The sequence below is a fragment of the Crinia signifera genome, chromosome 7 (genome assembly GCF_055691185.1).
Source record: "Crinia signifera chromosome 7, ASM5569118v1, whole genome shotgun sequence".
NCBI classification, from domain to species: domain Eukaryota; kingdom Metazoa; phylum Chordata; class Amphibia; order Anura; family Myobatrachidae; genus Crinia; species Crinia signifera.
The window spans coordinates 146,377,803-146,395,280 of record NC_139223.1 but is presented as its reverse complement, the minus strand read 5'-3'; the positions used below and the strand labels follow the sequence as shown (position 1 = coordinate 146,395,280).

Below are 17,478 nucleotides of genomic sequence, written 5' to 3'. Positions count from 1 at the left end.
CGGCCGCCATGTTGCAGGGTTTGCAGACTGAAATCCCCTAGGGGAGGTGAAGTCTGTTACAGGAGTCCAGCGGTGCTGGATGCTTCCAAGTGATCACTTGAAGAAGGGGAGGCACTGGAAGGAAGGAGAAGACTGAGAAGACTGAGCAGCTGAAGGGGGTAAGGTGCCAAAAGGCTGATCTTCCCTGCTGATGCTGAGACTTGGTCTCTTCCTGCTCTGTGTCTTAGCGCCCTTTTCTCTCCAAGTTGTGGAGCTGAAGCAGGGTTTCTCAGAAACAGCAAAGAGGAAAATCTTCTCCTTGGACAGCGCTTTCCCCCCGATTATCGCAGAGGATTTCTGGCAGCGTTTACAGACAGATAAGTACACATTTACACAATTCTTTACATTTGCCTGACATTGTGCACTGTGCTTTAGTCATGACTGAAGGGTGTACTGCTGTTGCCTTAGGGGAGAGAGCGCTTGTCATGTTAGTTAAATGTAAATTCTGTGGGGTTAAATTAACATGTGAACAGATGGACCAAGGGGATTTGTGCCCCTCATGTGAGTCTGTGCCCAGCGGTGCACAAGCCCAGAGGGCTGAGCAATCTGAGCCTCTGTGGGCAGCTGCATTGGGGAGGTCTATGGATGCCTTGGTTAAGGCTTTAAACAGGCAAAGTGAGAGTTTGGGAAAGTATCCTGGCTGTCTTTCTTCCTCCCAGACTTCACTGGGCTCTATTACCCCATCTCAAGGGGACGCTACGTTGGTGCAGCAGGATATTGCACAGGGGTACATAAACTTAATGTGTTTATGGAGCATTTTGCCAAAAACTCTGATAGTGTTGCTCATAGACAACCATTATCCTCTTCTCCTCTGTTGAATGTGGATTCTGATGAGGAGGGTGTATGTGAAGAAGAGGTGCCCTGGGAAAAGAATGAGGAGGATTTTTCTGTGCCCGGCATTGAGGATTTAATTTGTGCTGTTAGGCAGACATTGAATCTGTCAGAAGAGGACAAAGTGCCAGCACATTGTGTGTTTAAAAAGGTTTGCAGGGACTCTGTAACCTTTCCCTCAGATGAGGGCATGGTATCCTTGTTGGAAACGGCATGGAATAATCCGGACAAACAATTGACTATGTCCAGGAAATATGCAAATTTGTATCCTATGCCGGAGAGCCATGTAAAATTATGGGAAAAAGGTTCCCTTAGTAGATGCTCCCATGGCTAAGTTATAAAAAGCCACTGCACTTCCTGTACAGGGGGGAGCAGCTTTTAAGGATCCCATTGATAAAAAAGTGGAAGAATGCCTTAAGGCGATGTTTGAAGGTGTGGGTTTCACCCTTTGTTCCATAATTGTGTCAGCTTGGTTTTCCAAGGCGATGATTAAGTGGGCTGAGGCCTTGGTAGGTCAGCTTCACCGTGAATCTGAGGCTTTTCTTTTGGCAGTAAAAGCTTAGATGTGCAGCGGAATATATTTGTGAGGCTGGGGAGGAAGGTGCCAAGATGGCGTCAAAGGTGTCTGCTACATCTGTATCAGCGAGACGTGCTCATTGGCTTAAGTCTTGGGAAGTGGATAGCAAATCAAAGAAGTCGTTTGAGGCTTTGGCCTTTAAGGGTGAACTCCTGTTTGGCTCAGAGCTTGAGGATATTATAAAGCAAGCCACAGGGGCAAGAGTACCTTTCTCCCCACTACGTCAAAGCCTGCCAGTTCAAAATTTGGAGTTTTTAAACCATCCTTTCGTTCTTCCTTTCGGGGTGGAGCTTCCAGCAGAGGACAGGCAGGTAGAGGAAGGTTCACAGACAGTAAATGGAAGGGACCCAGATCATGTTTCGGGGCCTTCTCAAAGAAAAACATGTCTAAAGGTGAGGATAAATCCTCTGTATGATGGGGTGGAGACTCCCGTTCTGGCCTCAGAGTGGGGGGTCACCTCCTGCAGTTTTGGGACAGGTGGAAAAGTTCCGCCATGGATCCTTGGGTCTATTCTATAGTCTCCAAGGGCTACAGGATAAATCTAAGGGGTGGCGCTCCAAGGAGATTTATTCCTACTCCCTTATCACGGGGAAGCAAGGATGCGCTCTGCACTGTTGGCAGTGGCAACGTCTCTCATAGACAAGGGCGTGGTGGTCCCGGTACTGTACCTCAGAAGGAGAGGAAAAGAGGGTTTTATTATTTTCCTAGTACCCAAGCCAGATGGGTCTTTCCGACCCATTCTAAATTTGAAATCTTTAAATCTACATCTGTGGGTGGACCATTTCTGCATGGAATCCCTTCGGTCAGTGCTGTTAAGCATAGAGCCAGGGTAGTTTCTGGTACTTCTTTACTTTCACGGCGCCAGCATGGCGCCGCGCGTCAGAGTCCCCTTGCGGGGCTCGCTTCGCTCGCCCACGCTGCGGGCTCGGTGGCTGGCTACGCTCGCCACGCTAATTAAAATCAACTCCATGCCAACATGGATAGTGGAGGTATGAACTATCCATGTTGGCATGGCGTTAACTTCGTTTATTTTACTTAGTTTGTGGCGAGCGTAACCCGGAAGTAGCGCGGCGCCATGCTGGCGCCGTGAAAGTAAAGAAGTACCGAGTTTCTAGTATCAGTGGACATCCAAGATGCTTATATACATGTACCTATTTGCAAGGAACATCAGTCCTTACTACACTTTGCAATAGGACAGTTACATCTGCAGTTCCAGGCCCCAAGGGTCTGGCAGCAGTGTGATGGCAGCAGCCCTCAGGTTGAAAGGCATTGTAATTATACTGGTACTTATGTAATATCTGGGCTCCCGTTTTTCTTATGAGACCGCGTCCCCTTGCGCTAGCCACACTATAAAATCAGCTCCATGCGTAGTTGGATAGTAGGGGTATGAAAAAATGGGGTGCATTTAACATGAGAGCCCAGATAATACATAAATACCATTATACCTTACCTGGATGACCTCCTGTTCAAGGCGGAATCAGGGGAGAAGCTCCTGGAACAAATGAAGATTGAGGCTCAGATTTTGCAAGATCAGGGTTGGATGTTAAATCTACCCAAGTCTCATTTGACACCAACAAAGAGACTTCAGTTTCTTGGGGTGATCCTGGATACTCATCTGCACAGAGTATTTCTTCCAGAATCCAAAGCAGTGGACATCCGGCAACTGGTGCTACAGATCCTGCATTCTCCGAGCACGACTGTTTGGCAGGGAGAACAGCTTTAGGCAAGATGGTGGCGACTTTCGAAACACTACAATTTGTGAGGATTTTCCAGTGGAATATTCTATTGGTCAGGGAATGCGAAAGCCATGAAGCAGGAAAGGTTGTTGCTGTCTCAGGAGACAAAGGAGTCTCTGGTGTGGTGAACAGATCTGGATACTTTACAGCTGGGACGATCCCTCTGCTCGTGGGATTGGCTGGTGATTACGACTGATGCCAGGAGCTGGGGGGCAGTGGCTCTTCAACTAAGGTTGCAGGGTCGATGGTCCAGGCTTCCGATCAACATATTGGAGCTCCGAGCGGTTTGGAACACTCTTCTACAGGCGGAGGATCTTCTGATAGGATTTCCTGTACATGTACAGGAAAGATGGCTATGCAGGAAGTGTTGCGGATTCTCAGGTGGAAAGAAATGAACATCCCTGCCCTGTTGGCGGTATTCATTCCGGGGATCCGGAATGTAGAGGCGGATTTCCTCAGCAGGGCCGATCTGATGGAAGGAGAGTGGGCACTTCATCCAGAAGTGTTTCAGAGGTGGATTTAATGGTGTCCAGGAGCAACTGTCAGGTTCACAGGTTTTGTTCTTGGACCAGGGACCCAGTTGCTTGGGCAGTGGATGCCATGACCATTCCTTGGCATTTTCAACTGGTCTACGTGTTTCCACCATTCCCAATGATTTCACGGGTGCTGACGAGAATAAGGTCTCAGAAGGTACAAGCTATTCTGATTGCACCGGATTGGCCCAGGAGGTCCTGGTACTCAGACATACTGAGGTGGTCGAGGGACTCTTGGCATCTACTGCTTCGTCCGGATTTTTTAAGACAAGGACCGTTTCTTCACCTGGACCTAGCTTGTCTAAATTTGAGGGCTTGGCTTTTGAAACCTCCTGATTGAAGAAGAAGGGGTTTTCGGATGCGGTTATCCAGACAATGCTGAGGGCACGTAAGCCGGTGTCAGCTGCTAATTACCATCGGGTGTGGAAGATTTACAGGACATCAGGTGGTGTGAACGTCAGAGGGTGCATACCTCTAGGTTCAAGATATCTAGACTCTTGGAGTTTCTTCAGGATGGATTTTTGGTGGGGCTGAGCCTACAATCCTTAAAGGTGCAGCTTTCTGCGTTATCAATTTTATTTCAGAAAAGAAAAGCTTTGTTACCTGAGGTTCAGACCTTTTTACAAGGGGTAACGAGACTAAAACCTCCTTATAGGCAGCTGGTGGCGCCTTGGGATTTATCTTAAGTTTTATCAGTTTTACAAAATCCTCCTTTTGAACCGTTAAGATTGGCTGATCTTACATTTTTTTCATGGAAACGTACCTTTTTGTTGGCCATTGGTTCGGCTAGGCGTGTTTCGGAGTTGGGAGCTTTGTCTTGCAAGTCTCCATTTTTTATTTTTCATGAATACAGGGCTGTGCTTCGAACAGTACCTAAGTTTCTACCAAAGGTTGTTTCTTCTTTTCATTTGAACCAGGAGATTGTGCTCCCGGTATTTTCCCCTCCTGAAGGGGTTAGTAATAGGGACAAATTAAAAAAGTTGGACGTGTCCGCGCCTTGCGGATGTACATGAAAAGAGTAAAGGGAATTTGCAAATTGAATTTGCTTTTGGTGTTGTATGATGTGCATAAGATTGGGTGGCCTGCTTCTAAGCGGACCATTGCCAGATGGTTGAGGTCAGTGATTGCTTATGCTTACACCAAGGTAGGTCGAGCTGTTCCTTTGCGGATCAATGCACATACCACCAGGTCAGTTGCTTCCTCTTGGGCTGTGCGTCATGGCGCTACAGCGTAGCAGTTGTGCAGGGCTGCCACTTGGTCCTCTGTTCATACCTTTACAAAATTTTTACAGATTTCATGAGTTTGCGTCGGAGGACACCTCATTTGGGCAAGCAGTGATGAGAACTGTAAGCCTGAGCGTACTCTCCCAAAGGACCGGCTCGTGAACATCCCAAGGTTAGCTGTGTCGCCAGGATGGACGAAAGAGAAAAGTGGATTTTTGTAAGAACTTTCTGTTCGAACCCCTTTCTCTGACACCAAGCAGCCCTAGTTACAAGCCTACATTCCAATTGTCTCATCTGAGGGCTGTGATTGGGACAGCTACAGGGCTGCTTTAGGCAGCTACCTATGGGCTTCAGAGTCTGGGGGGCACACCTAAGCCTGCCTATCACAAAATTAAAGAGAACCTGAGATAGGCACCATGGTTGAACTTATTGCGAACAGAAGGTGTTCAAATTCAAAGATGCCACCTCCACACATTCACCTGAGGTCCTGGAATGTTGGTACTGGTGGATGGTGGTGGGAGCATTCAATGTAGTGTACACTTACTACTGATTTCTGGTGTTATGTGAAAGTATGTTATACCTCAGCGTTGCTCCGATAGTTCGCCTAGCTTTGATATCATATTACAGGGGCCCATAACAGATAGCGGTGAAGAGTACTTTACCATGTTGTGGACAATGGGGGTTATTCTTGTTGATTTGCAAGGCTGCAGTCAACCAAACCCGCACACAGGGCATGCGAATGGATGTTACACAGTAACATCCATTTGCAGGCCAGGGGTGAACGGCCACCTCTTTTGATGGTTGCTGACCATCACCATCAACAGATGTGGTGTGTGCACGCATATAAAAGTGACTTTCAAGTCATTTTACATACTGTATGCGTGCTTGCTGGGAAGGAAATAGGCGGGCAGCTGACATCCAGTGATGTCAGCTGCCCGCTCCCCACACCCGCGCCATGGCCTCATTAGCATGAGAATGCCCAGCGTTCACATGGGAATGCGCATGAAACGCTGGGCGTTCCAAGAGCGCCACCATCGGATGAATTCTGGTTGTGAAGCAACCAGAATAAGGGCCCTTGTGAGAGCACAAGTATGAAGATCAGTAGGTTCCAATACCATGTTGGCACAATGTACTGTGTATGTTTCAGTGATGAGAGATGAGAAATTAGGACAGCAGTTGTTTATATGTGTTCTGTGATTTCTAATGCAATATTTGGCTACTGCTTCTATAGTTTTCTTGTACAGTATGTTATTGACAAAATACTTTGTTTTCTTTAGTTGTGAATTTTATATGAAGCTCAGGCATTTTTTTTACCCCATGTATTTTTCGGAGCTTAGAATTGTACAGAGTTACAAATTGGCTGTATGAATACTACAGATGGAGCGCCTCTCATTGTTACACACACGGTGTCTGTATAGCATCTTTTCTCAGCCAGATCGACTGAATCAGCCTCTTCCATTGCATTCTCCATGAAAAGTCTCCCAGGGAAGGGTGATGGGAGGCGGGGGTTGGTGTCGGCTGAATACACTACCTTCAACACTAATCCACAATGGGGTGTCTGAGACGCTGTAGCGTTTCTGGAACGGCGCTATGGCTGCCTCTGAATGGGAGCGCTCTCTACATACACGTCACCATGTGGCATAGTCTAGTGGACAACTGCACCGCTCTACACACTTGAAACCCGTGTTCGATTACTGTCATTTATTACATTTTTTAATTGAAACATTTATGAAAATGACATTTTTTTTTTTACATAAAAGCCTTTTTGTGCATCTCCATGCAGCAAGAACCACAGCATGTGTTACAGAGTCAGTAGCATTGGTGTAAAAGCATGCTAACATAGCATAGCTAAAGCTTAAGGTGCCCATACACGTTACAATTATTGTATACAATATCGTATACAATATCGCATCTCATCCGATCTCGGTTTTGCGATGACATCAGATGAGATGAGATCTAGTACAAAAAGTATGTGCAGCACATACTTTTTGTACTAGATCTCATCTCATCTGATGTCATCGCAAAACCGAGATCGGATGAGATGCGATATTGTATACAATATTGTATACAATAATTGTAGCGTGTATGGGCACCTTTACTCCTATGGATAAAGTAAAATAAGCTTAACACTTAATGTCTCTGGTTTCGGTGGTCCAATCGGCTCAGAACTGGGTTCATATGGAAGAAGAGACGTTTATCTACCAGATGATATGAACCCCAAGTTTTTGAGACCAGAGAAAAGGTAACTGCAAGCGTCAAAACCCATGGCGGGTCTGAATTAACTGGTCCATTCTAGTCAATGGGGAAAAATCTGTCACTGTTTACTTTGCACCCTGAAAATGTGTCTATTTTGCACCCTGATATCTCTGGTTCAATGTGTCCTAGATACTTGAGACTGGTACCATATGAAAGAGGAGACTCTTGGCTTCAGAACTGGGTAGTAGTTTATATGTCATCAGTAAGGGAACCAGCAAGTAGGGTCTCCTAAAATTGTCCACCTAGCTCATTACTACTGAATACCGCAAATAGGAGATACTGTATAGAGAGGCTAAACACAGTGTTTTTGCATCCAGGAACTTAGGGAGGAGCTTTTATCCATACCTCCCAACAGTCCCGATTTTATCGGGACAGTCCCGATTGTCAGGGCATGTCCCGCTGTCCCACCCACGGGCGGCAGTGTCCCGCGGTGTGGGGGGGCTGTTGGGAGTCCCCCCCTGTCAGCTGCTAAGCAGCGGGGAATAAACGCTGTGCGCATGCGCACAGCGTCTATTCCCGCAGCCAGGGGGCTGGGGGCATGGCTAGAGGCTCACAGAGCCTCTGGGTCATGCCCCACATAGCGGCAAAATGGGGGCGTGACCTCGCGGGGGAGCCGCGAGTATAGGCCACGCCCCCAAATTAGGCCACGCCCCCTAAAAATTTCGCCGCTCCTCCGGCGCGCAGCAGCAGCGTCCCGCCTGCTGATGCACGAAAGTTGGGAGGTATGTTTTATCTCTCCCCTTTATATTTCTAAAGATATCACCTATTGTAACTTAGTACAAAAAGTGCTACTGAGTACGCAGGTGCTACTTAGTACTCTGCAGCCAGGGTGCCATAGCTAGAATCTTGGGAGGTGACAGTGAGGAATTCTGCTCTCTAGTGGGTCAGCTCCTGCTAGGTGCTCAGCTCCCTGTTTCGCAGCAGGTGTGCCCAAACCTGGACAGTAGTGTGAGCAGAGGACCGGAGCTGCGGGTTCATCATTGCAGCATCTGTGCCTTTGTCAACAACCCCTGTGTGTTTAAATAGTGTAATGAGACGCACCTTCAGCATTCTCTATAGACATGTCAAATCTATGCCGTTGCTCGCTGCATAGATGTGGGCTTCCACAAAGCCCTGGTTCACACTCAGAAGCCCGTACAGTATTTCATTCATACTATAGCGTAATTCTGTGTTTAATTAGTGTAGCGTAAGGAGAGGCACAGACAGCATCGCCCTTACACAAGTGTTACCTACCCCATCAATAGCTTCATAGTTGTGGGCTTGCATGAAGCCCTGTCTGACACATGGTAGCCATTTTGTTAACCCCTTGTCCTGCTTGTATTGTATGACATTCCTACTGTAGTGTATCTCTGTTTAACTAGTGTAGCTAAATGAGATGCACAGACAGCACATCCCTTATTCAAGCAGAACCTACAGTATGGATCTGCGGTTGTCTTTGCTGCTTTCCCACCGCAGCAACCCATCTTGGCATGCTGTTTGCTGAAAATGGGACGTAGGAGCGTCTCATATGCACACTTGCCCCCAAGTACTGTATACGGAATATGCTGTGCTAAATAAGAAACTGATTATAAATTAATACTCACTCACTTATCCCCATAGCCTACTATAAATAGCATAATGAGCAGCATGTCTATGCAATAGTATTTTTAGAAAAAAAGTGTCTATCTAATATACTGAACAGTACAGTAATGTACAGTAAAGTAGATCTTGAGCAATAGTGCATTTCAATGGACACTTCATGCACACGCAATCTGGATCCTTTCGCTATAGCTTTGCATTAGAGACATGCACAGTGGTGATTTTAAAAAGCGACATCTGGTGGATGATCGCTGGTATTGCATTCATCCGGTAACACATTGCCAAATTCAAAGCTGTGATACTTATTGCGCTGCCTTGCGACTAGGCGCGCTGTGGCTGATTGGCGGAACAATCGCCATAGGCAGGCTAGATGAGAGCAGCTCCATCTGTATCTGACTCAGGCCTTGTCACATAATTGCTGACAGCCTTCATGTGGTCAGGGTAGGCAGGACGTAACCCATACCTCCCAACATCTGTGTCTCGCTAATCAGGACACTGGAAATTTTTCACCCCTCTACATGCCTTCAGGCTAGGGATGTAGAGGGGTGAAAAGTTGGGAGGAATGCGTAACCAGTCATACTGTACTGTACTTCATAAGTATACTCCAGAGTTCTGACTATAAAAATGTTTAGAATAATACAAAGAAGATATTTCTATTATCAGACGCACTTTAAGAGAGGAGGAGGCCCATGTGCAGCCTCCTCCGTTCTGACCCTGAAACGGCAATTTTTTTTCGGTGATTCCGGCGATGCTGCTGCCTTCATTGCGGGACTTAGGAGGGGTAAGTATTAAAAAATGGGTGCAGTGTGCGTGGTATGGGCTCTTCTGGAACTCGTGCACATTGCCCCCAATATAAATATGCCACTGTGTATTATTCATATGATCTTTGTATTGTATTAAACAATACTCACCACCAAGCCATGTGTGTGTGTGTGTGTAAATCCGGCTCTGATACTAGCCAGTGCTTCCCCAGCCATTGACTTTAGCGCACCTTCCTGCTGTACAAGGCTCTATGTATCACTGGTGGCACTGAAGGGGGATAAGGCTGCGATAAGTATGCTTACTTACTTTTCTTCCCTACAGAGGAAGCTCAGGGTGGAGACAATGCAGGGCACTTTGTGTGATCCCCTGTTGCGTCTGATTAGCATGATGGGATTAGGGATGGCCATTGACCATCAATGATTTGAAATCATCAATGGTTTATGACCAATGTTGAAATCTTTTGCCATTTATGAGGGAGAACCAGATAGTCTCTCTACATAGATGGCACAGCAGAACTGATGTTTTTACTTTCTCCCAAGGTGCTGGGACATGGAGCATAGCTCTACCCCCAACAACCCTTAAGCCACTCCCCCACATTCTGATTTGCCCACGGGCCATTCAGTCAAAGACAATGGATGGCCATCGATAGCTAAAACTATCAATGGTATCCATCACATAGTTTGTGACTATCGATGGGGGGTTTACAGTATCACCATCGATGACACACTAGCATCTGAGGAAGCATCAAGTAACAAAGAGGGCCAGGCTATTAATGTGGAGGCCTGATCTGCACATGCACAAAACAGGCCCTGTGCATGCAAAGCCATCCCCATTATCGAAGATGTACAGTACGTAAGCTTTTTGGCTTACATACATAACTGAATCAGGACCTTTATTGGGAATGCAGTATGCTTGATAATTAGACCGCTTAAGCTATATATATATATATATATATATATATATATATATATATATCAACTTTTTTATATATAATTCTATTGCATACATTATTTGGGAAAGTTTTGAACATATGGCATACTTGTCTACCTACCAGGAATGGCCGGGACAAGTCCCACACAACCCTCTTCACCTCGGCGCTGTTTCATACTGAATCCCGTCATAGTGGCCTCGCCCCGGCTGTACAATGCTTTTAATATTGGCATTGTGTGTGCAGTGGGGCGTGGCTATTATGATGCAATCACACTGCTCCCTGCACAGACTACTCCAGTGAGCCCTGCCCCCTATTACATCACGTCTGCTGGCCCCTCCTCCTGCTCCGCTGAGCTGGCTGCCCTCCAGACAGGGCAGCCAGAAAGTTGGCAACCATGACATATGGTTATTGTGTATGTGGAATATGATGATGGCTTTGCTAGCTGGAACTAGAAGTACACAAGGAAGCCCCATGGCTGATTACCAGTAAAGAAAACTTTATGAACGAGTGAACTGACTATTGGGTGTGCCAAGAAAGCAGCCCAGACTTGTTGGCCCCTTAAACTCACTTCTTCAGATACTGTGTGGAAGAATAATGAAATATATTGGGTATGCTTTTACAGTTTGGAAAGATGTTCTTATTGGACAGAGTCCAGCATAGTAAGTGTAGTAAATTAACATCAGGTTCATAGTTTTATGAAATTACATTAATACACCAATTAGTAAATATCTTTATTCTCTTGAGTACCAAATTGCAGCCATTGTGTGAGCAAGGCAAAATGAATTAGAAAACACTACAGGATGCAATCATCTCTTCCGTAATGGGCTAAAATGGCGTGTCTGCTTCATTAGAGATAACACATACTCCTACTATTATCCCTGCAATAAAGGAAGGCCGTTATTTAAATGGTACACCTCTTCTTTCTTACTCCCCCATATTGTAATGTTCACCTGTGAACCAAGAAGGTACATTGCTGTGTTACCTGACTTACGGACCTCTCACCTAATCACCTCCTCCCACTCCCGTGTCCAAGACTTCTCTCGCGCTGCCCCCTGCACTGGAACAACCTCCCGCCACCCATCAGGCTTTCTGATTCCCTTACCTCCTTCAAGCGCTCCCTCAAAACCCACTTTTTTCGACTAGCCTATCCCTCCTCCTAACCTCTTTTGATCCTCCTATCCTGTTCCCGTTCCCCTCCGTTCCTACTTATCCTATTGTTTTTCGTTCGTCCACCCACCTATTTTTAGTATGTTAACTCTTATGAGTAGGGTCCTCCTTCCTCACGTACTCACCCTACCTCTTTACCTCACCAGTGCTCCTGCCCTGTTCTTCCCTTCCTCTACTTCATCTTCAGTTTCCTCGACAATTTTGACACCTACTTCTGAACTGATGCTGATTTTAGTTCTACCAGCTATACTGTATTTTTCAACACACCCTGTACGTTACCTTGTAATTTGTTTTTTGTTTGCTATGCACGGCGCTGCGGACACTTTGCGGCGCCTTATAAATAAACGTACTACTACTACTACTCACGTATCTACCACAGATGATGGAAAAGCCTCTACCACATGGTAAGGACATTACCATCAGAGATTTAGGGGTATATTATTATTACTATTATTATTAATAACAGTTTCTTATATAGCACAGCATATTCCGTTGCGCTTTACAAAGGAGACAGTGATACAACAAACTGGGTTTTTACAATATACTGTACTCAAGCTTCTAAGACCCAGATGTATCAAGCATCACAAAGTGATAAAATGGAGTGTGATAAACAGACAGCCAATCAGCTCCTACCTGTCATGTTACAGGCTGGGTTTGAAAAATGACAGGTAGGAGCTGATTGGCTGTCTGTTTATCACTATCCGTTTTATGACTTTTTGAATCTTGATACATCTGGCTCTAAAGGTGAACAGTGGGGATGTTACCCATATCAGCCAATCAATTATGTCTATGATTTTCTAGAATACAAGATAAAAAAGATAGCTAGCATCTGATTGGTTGCTATGGGCAACACCCCCAGTGTTCACTTTAAGAAGTTCAGTGAATTTACCCCCTAGAGTACGATTGAAACATCCCAACAATTTACTAAATTCAAAACTGTAGTAATCCCAGTGACAGAACATGTTAGAATGAAAATTGCTGCGGACCACTATTTTTGTTTTGGCCTGTTAAAATTATAAAAACTCAAGACATACTACAGGTTGAGTATCCCTTATCCGAAATGCTCGGGACCACGAGCATTCCGGATAAGGGAATATTCCGGTTTTTGGAATAATTTTTTTTTTGTCATACTTACCTGCCCCTGGTGGGTCCCACGGCATCCATGGAGTCCTCCAGCGTCCACAGCAGGCCACCAGCATCCTCTCCGGCGTCTCCAGCGGTCCCAGGAGTGCTTTGCGCAAGTTCCCAGGTGCGCCGGTGACGTCACCGGCGCGCGCGCGCACTCGCACAAAGCACTCCTGGGACCGCTGGAGACGCCGGAGAGGATGCTGAAGGCCTGCCGTGGACGCCGGAGGACTTGGTAAGTATTAAAAAAGGGTTGGGGGGGGGGGGGGAAACAAATTTTTTTTTTTTAATTATTCCAAAAAAAACACGGTTTTTGGAATAATTCGGATACGGGATGCCCGGATACGGGATACCCCACCTGTAATAGCCCTTTCACACTGAACATCAAATTACTGGGTGAAGCAGTTACCCAAATTACTAATTACCCGGTAATTTGTTCAGTGTGAAAGTGTCAACCTGGGTCTTAAATCCTGGGGTTTTCAACCCACCAGGGTCGGCGAAAGAGTGTGAAAGAAATACCCGTGTAATTAAGCAAAGTACCAGGTTGACATTTTTAACCTGGTAATTTGTTGATTAGTGTGAAAGGGGGTCAGACAGTACACAGCAAAATGACCTGACACTCAAATGCCGGGTAATTGTAGGGTCGCATTTCTGAAAGTGGTATTAGCGGCTGATTTAAAACTCTCTGCAGGCCTGCCCATATAAATGACCTGCCCCTGAATGAATGGTCCAGTCTGCTGCATCGGTCAAAATTGTGCAAACGGTTAATATAATATGAAAAAAATGCTAATGCTAAATGCTAAAAATGTACAAAAAAATACATAAATAAAAGAATGCCATGAGCAACACCACAGGATGGATCACAAGCCCTAGGCCTTTGAAGTTAGGCTGGTAGAGAAACCTTGGGTGGACAAGCCCTCTGATCCACTACCCACCACTAGGCGTTATCATCTAAAACTATCAGAACCATACAGAGGAGAACTGCAGTAAACAAAGTTAAATAAAAAATCTTCTCTAAATCCCTAATAATTTGCCATCTTTTATACAACACTTATTTCTACAATATAATATACTATACTATGGGCCTGATTCAGGTTCACTTGCAAATGCATTTTCTATCTCTAATGGAAATGGTTGGATCCTCACACAAAAATATAGCTAGTACAGTTGGATCTGTTTTCCATTGTTTGCCTTTTTTTTCCTGGTTATGCTGGGTACACACCAGCACGATGCAGCTCGTGAGCGGGTCGTTACAGGAACGTACGGTACGACACGCTTAGGGGGCCGCACATCGGATCGGGATCGCATCAGAACAGCAGCGAAATGGCCCAAAACATGGCAAATTTGCAATTGGTTCATTTTGGGCCAAATCGTCCTGGTGTGTACCCCACATTACTTTAGATTGTTCTCATTTCTTCACTACAGGTGTGTCATTTCTTACTATTGAATCATGCCAATAAGTCCCTCCCGTGCATCTCAACTGCACCAAGCATATTTCTCTCTCTCCAAATGTATGCTTTATTCAAATACTGTATAAAAAAAAACTACAGTAGCTGTTGTGTCCAGTTTCAACAAAGGATTGCTGGGAGGAACATTACCCCTATTCACCCCCGAATTTAAAATTTTGAAAATTCCTGCTTAATGGGTGGCTGCAAATAACTGTCACAGTTTCCAGCAGGTCACATGTTCCAAGTCACACATCAAGTGCTGAGGGAGAGTTCACCAATTGTTACATTTTCCAAGGCACAATGGTGATACATTCTAAATGGCAGGGAGAAGGTTGGCTCTTTAACTCCAATTATATTCTGTTCATCTATGATCCAAGCTTTAAGTTGGCATATGATGTGTCCTGCTCAGACCAAGGCATCATAGAAATAAATCAGCATCACTGGTACACTATGATTGGCTATTCAATGCTGATTAGGCGAGCTACAGTATGACGGTGAGCAGTGCCTATTGCTATTGCTTGTCATGCCTGCACTCACTGTTTCCACCTCGCTATTTCTAAAAAATAATGGAAACGGGATGTGCGGCCATCAAAACGGCGAGGCTCGCGGTTATATGGAGCGAGCTCGCTGCGTTAGACGTGAACTTCGCAATTCGTGGGAATCCAGCGAGGGTAAAATGTGGAGGTTTAAAATCCCTCCTTGCCACAAAAACACCTTACCGGCCGCATTGAATACACCCCAAAGAATAAGATGCCAAATTAAAAAATAAATGACCCGCTACTCCTCTCCAAGCGTCTCAGTCACATGTGTCGTACACTATATAGAATATGGACAACTTGTAAGTTAGGACACATCTGTACATTCGGTTCTGTCCTTGCCTTCCTCTAATCACCTCCTTTCATCTCTCTCCTCACATGACTTTGCTTCCCACTTATTATTTAGTACTGAATCTACCTGTCATGATATAGACCCCAATCTTGCTCAACACACCCCAGTCTTTTTCTTTCTCCTCCCTTTCAGAGATATGTTAAAAAGCCCCTGGAGCAAACTCATGCTATCGAATAAATTTACTAAAGCTGCTGAAAATTAAAAGAGGTGATGTTGGCGATAGCAACCAATCAGATACTGTCGATCATTTCTCTATTGCATCCTAGAAAATGACAGACAAGAGTATTTGTATGGGGAGCAGTGTTGGGGCAGTTTTTTCAAAGGGAACCAGGGGCAGTGTTTGACGGAGGAAATATTGTAAGTCTTGTACCGTATTCTCTTTGAACAATGAGACTTACCTTCTTGCATATTGGCAGCAGGGCACCTGGTAGGAAGCCTAATGACCTCCTAATGTCAGCTGACGCCAATTTAATGCTTTTTTAAAAACACTTTATTTTTATACTTAAACAATGAATAATTTGCTAGACCCAAATTGTACTACATGAAATAGCCATATACTTAAGCATAACTGTACCATAAGTTGCAAAAACATAAATATGTATAATTTTTGTATTTCCTGGTCATAAGCATGTATTTTTTTTTTGCAAATTTTTTTTTACATTTTGTAGAATTGTTCTTTTTGTATTATTGGCCCATATTATTGTTAAACAGTGTTTGTTTGTTTATTTAGGGGTTTGCCATGCTTGAAGCTAGATGGTAAATAAAAGGAGCATGATGAAAAGATGGAGCAGCAGCGACTTGTACCACCCGGACCCGACAGCTTCCGATATTTTACAAGGGAATCACTTCAAGCAATTGAGAAACGTATTTTTGAGGAAAAAAATGCTCAGTCCAAGCAAGAGAACGAAGAATGTGCTCCAAAACCAAATAGTGACCTGGAAGCTGGCAAAACACTGCCATTTATTTATGGTGACGTCCCGCCAGGAATGGGATCCGAACCCTTGGAGGATCTCGACCCATATTATGCTAACCAGAAGGTGAGTGTGAGTCCAGTATGGAAAATGTATTTGTTTAATTATCATATGAGGTTAGCTGTAATTATAATAATTTACACAATTTATAAAATGACAGGAGAATGACAGAATGTTACTGCTAGATGAATGGAGGAACGTACAGGAGTCAAAAAATGACTAATATGTCTAGTGTCTGTTTGTGCGTGTCCGAAACACTGCCATCTGTTGCAAATGCTTTCGAAGCATTTACTTCAAGCGGTCTTACTAGTTCCAATCCTACCAGACTCCCAAAGTGCTTACATGTTTGCTTACTTTTATTCAGCCACGGATCCTCTCATAAAGGTATCTTTAGTGTCCCAAAAATTCTTCCATCCAGTGATAGATGTAAAAAGTTTTTTATTCTTTAACATGTATCACGAAAAAAAACCCCAGTACAATATAAAAGTCTCGTTATATCCCTTACTTATCCCTGGGAGTAAAATTATGGAAAACCGGGGTACAGTAGCTTGCCAGTTCAAAGTAGGGAAATTTGGGGAAGACGATTAACAAAATGGCAGGAAGGCACCTCACCCTGCCATTTTTTTAATCGTCTTCCCAAATTTATTTTATATTCGATTTCGATGCCTTGGGCTGCGCATCAAATGCGTTCGATTTCCGTTCGATTTCGTGTAAGGTTATACAGATGGAGCCCCTCTCATGATTGCAGTGGCTGGCGATACAATCGGTAGCCCCCACTGCAAGGCCCCACTGCCAGCCGCCACCTCCTCGGTCCTCTTAGCCGGTACCCACTGCCTCCCTGAACCCCCCCCCCAACCCTGCCCATCTCCCTGACTGACTGGGACGTGCGTGCGTGTGAGACACTTGCATGTCCCAGTCTAATGGAGTCCCTCTCCACCAGCGCAGACATTCTGGCGAGCACCGGCAATGAATGAGAGGGGCTTCATCTGTATAAGCTTCTTCATGCATGTGTTGTAATGTGCTATACATCCTTTTTTTCCTTTTTATTTTTTTCTACTCACTACTTTTGTACATGTTTTATGAATAAAACTAAGAGAAAAAAATACCATGCCACATGGAAGTCTGAACACACGTGCTTTGCCCATATTTTTATCAAGCGTTTATTGCAAAATTCGAAATTGCAGAACCAGGGCCAAATGTAATAGGGTGAGAGTTTCAGAAAGTGAGAGATTTTGGGAGAGTTTTCCCCTTTTTTTTAAAGCAGCAATCATCTACATGGCAAAATCAACCTGGTTTTGCAGTGTAATTGATTGCTGCTTTAAAAAAAAAAGGGGAAAACTCTCCCAAAATCTCTCACTTTCTGAAACTCTCACCCTATTACATTTGGCTCCCAGTGTGAGAACCAGTTTGAAA

The 17,478-nt window shown here is 44.8% G+C and overlaps 1 protein-coding gene across 1 annotated transcript in view; it reads left to right on the top strand.

Moving 5' to 3' along the window:
- Nucleotides 1-17,478, top strand: part of LOC146020647 (sodium channel protein type 2 subunit alpha-like) — a 134,622-nt gene that overhangs the window by 25,314 nt on the left and 91,830 nt on the right. Inside the window, 1 exon segment of the mRNA XM_083153911.1 lies at nt 15,825-16,131. Within this exon segment, the coding sequence (XP_083010037.1) occupies nt 15,877-16,131 (255 nt within the window). The 5' untranslated portion in view covers nt 15,825-15,876.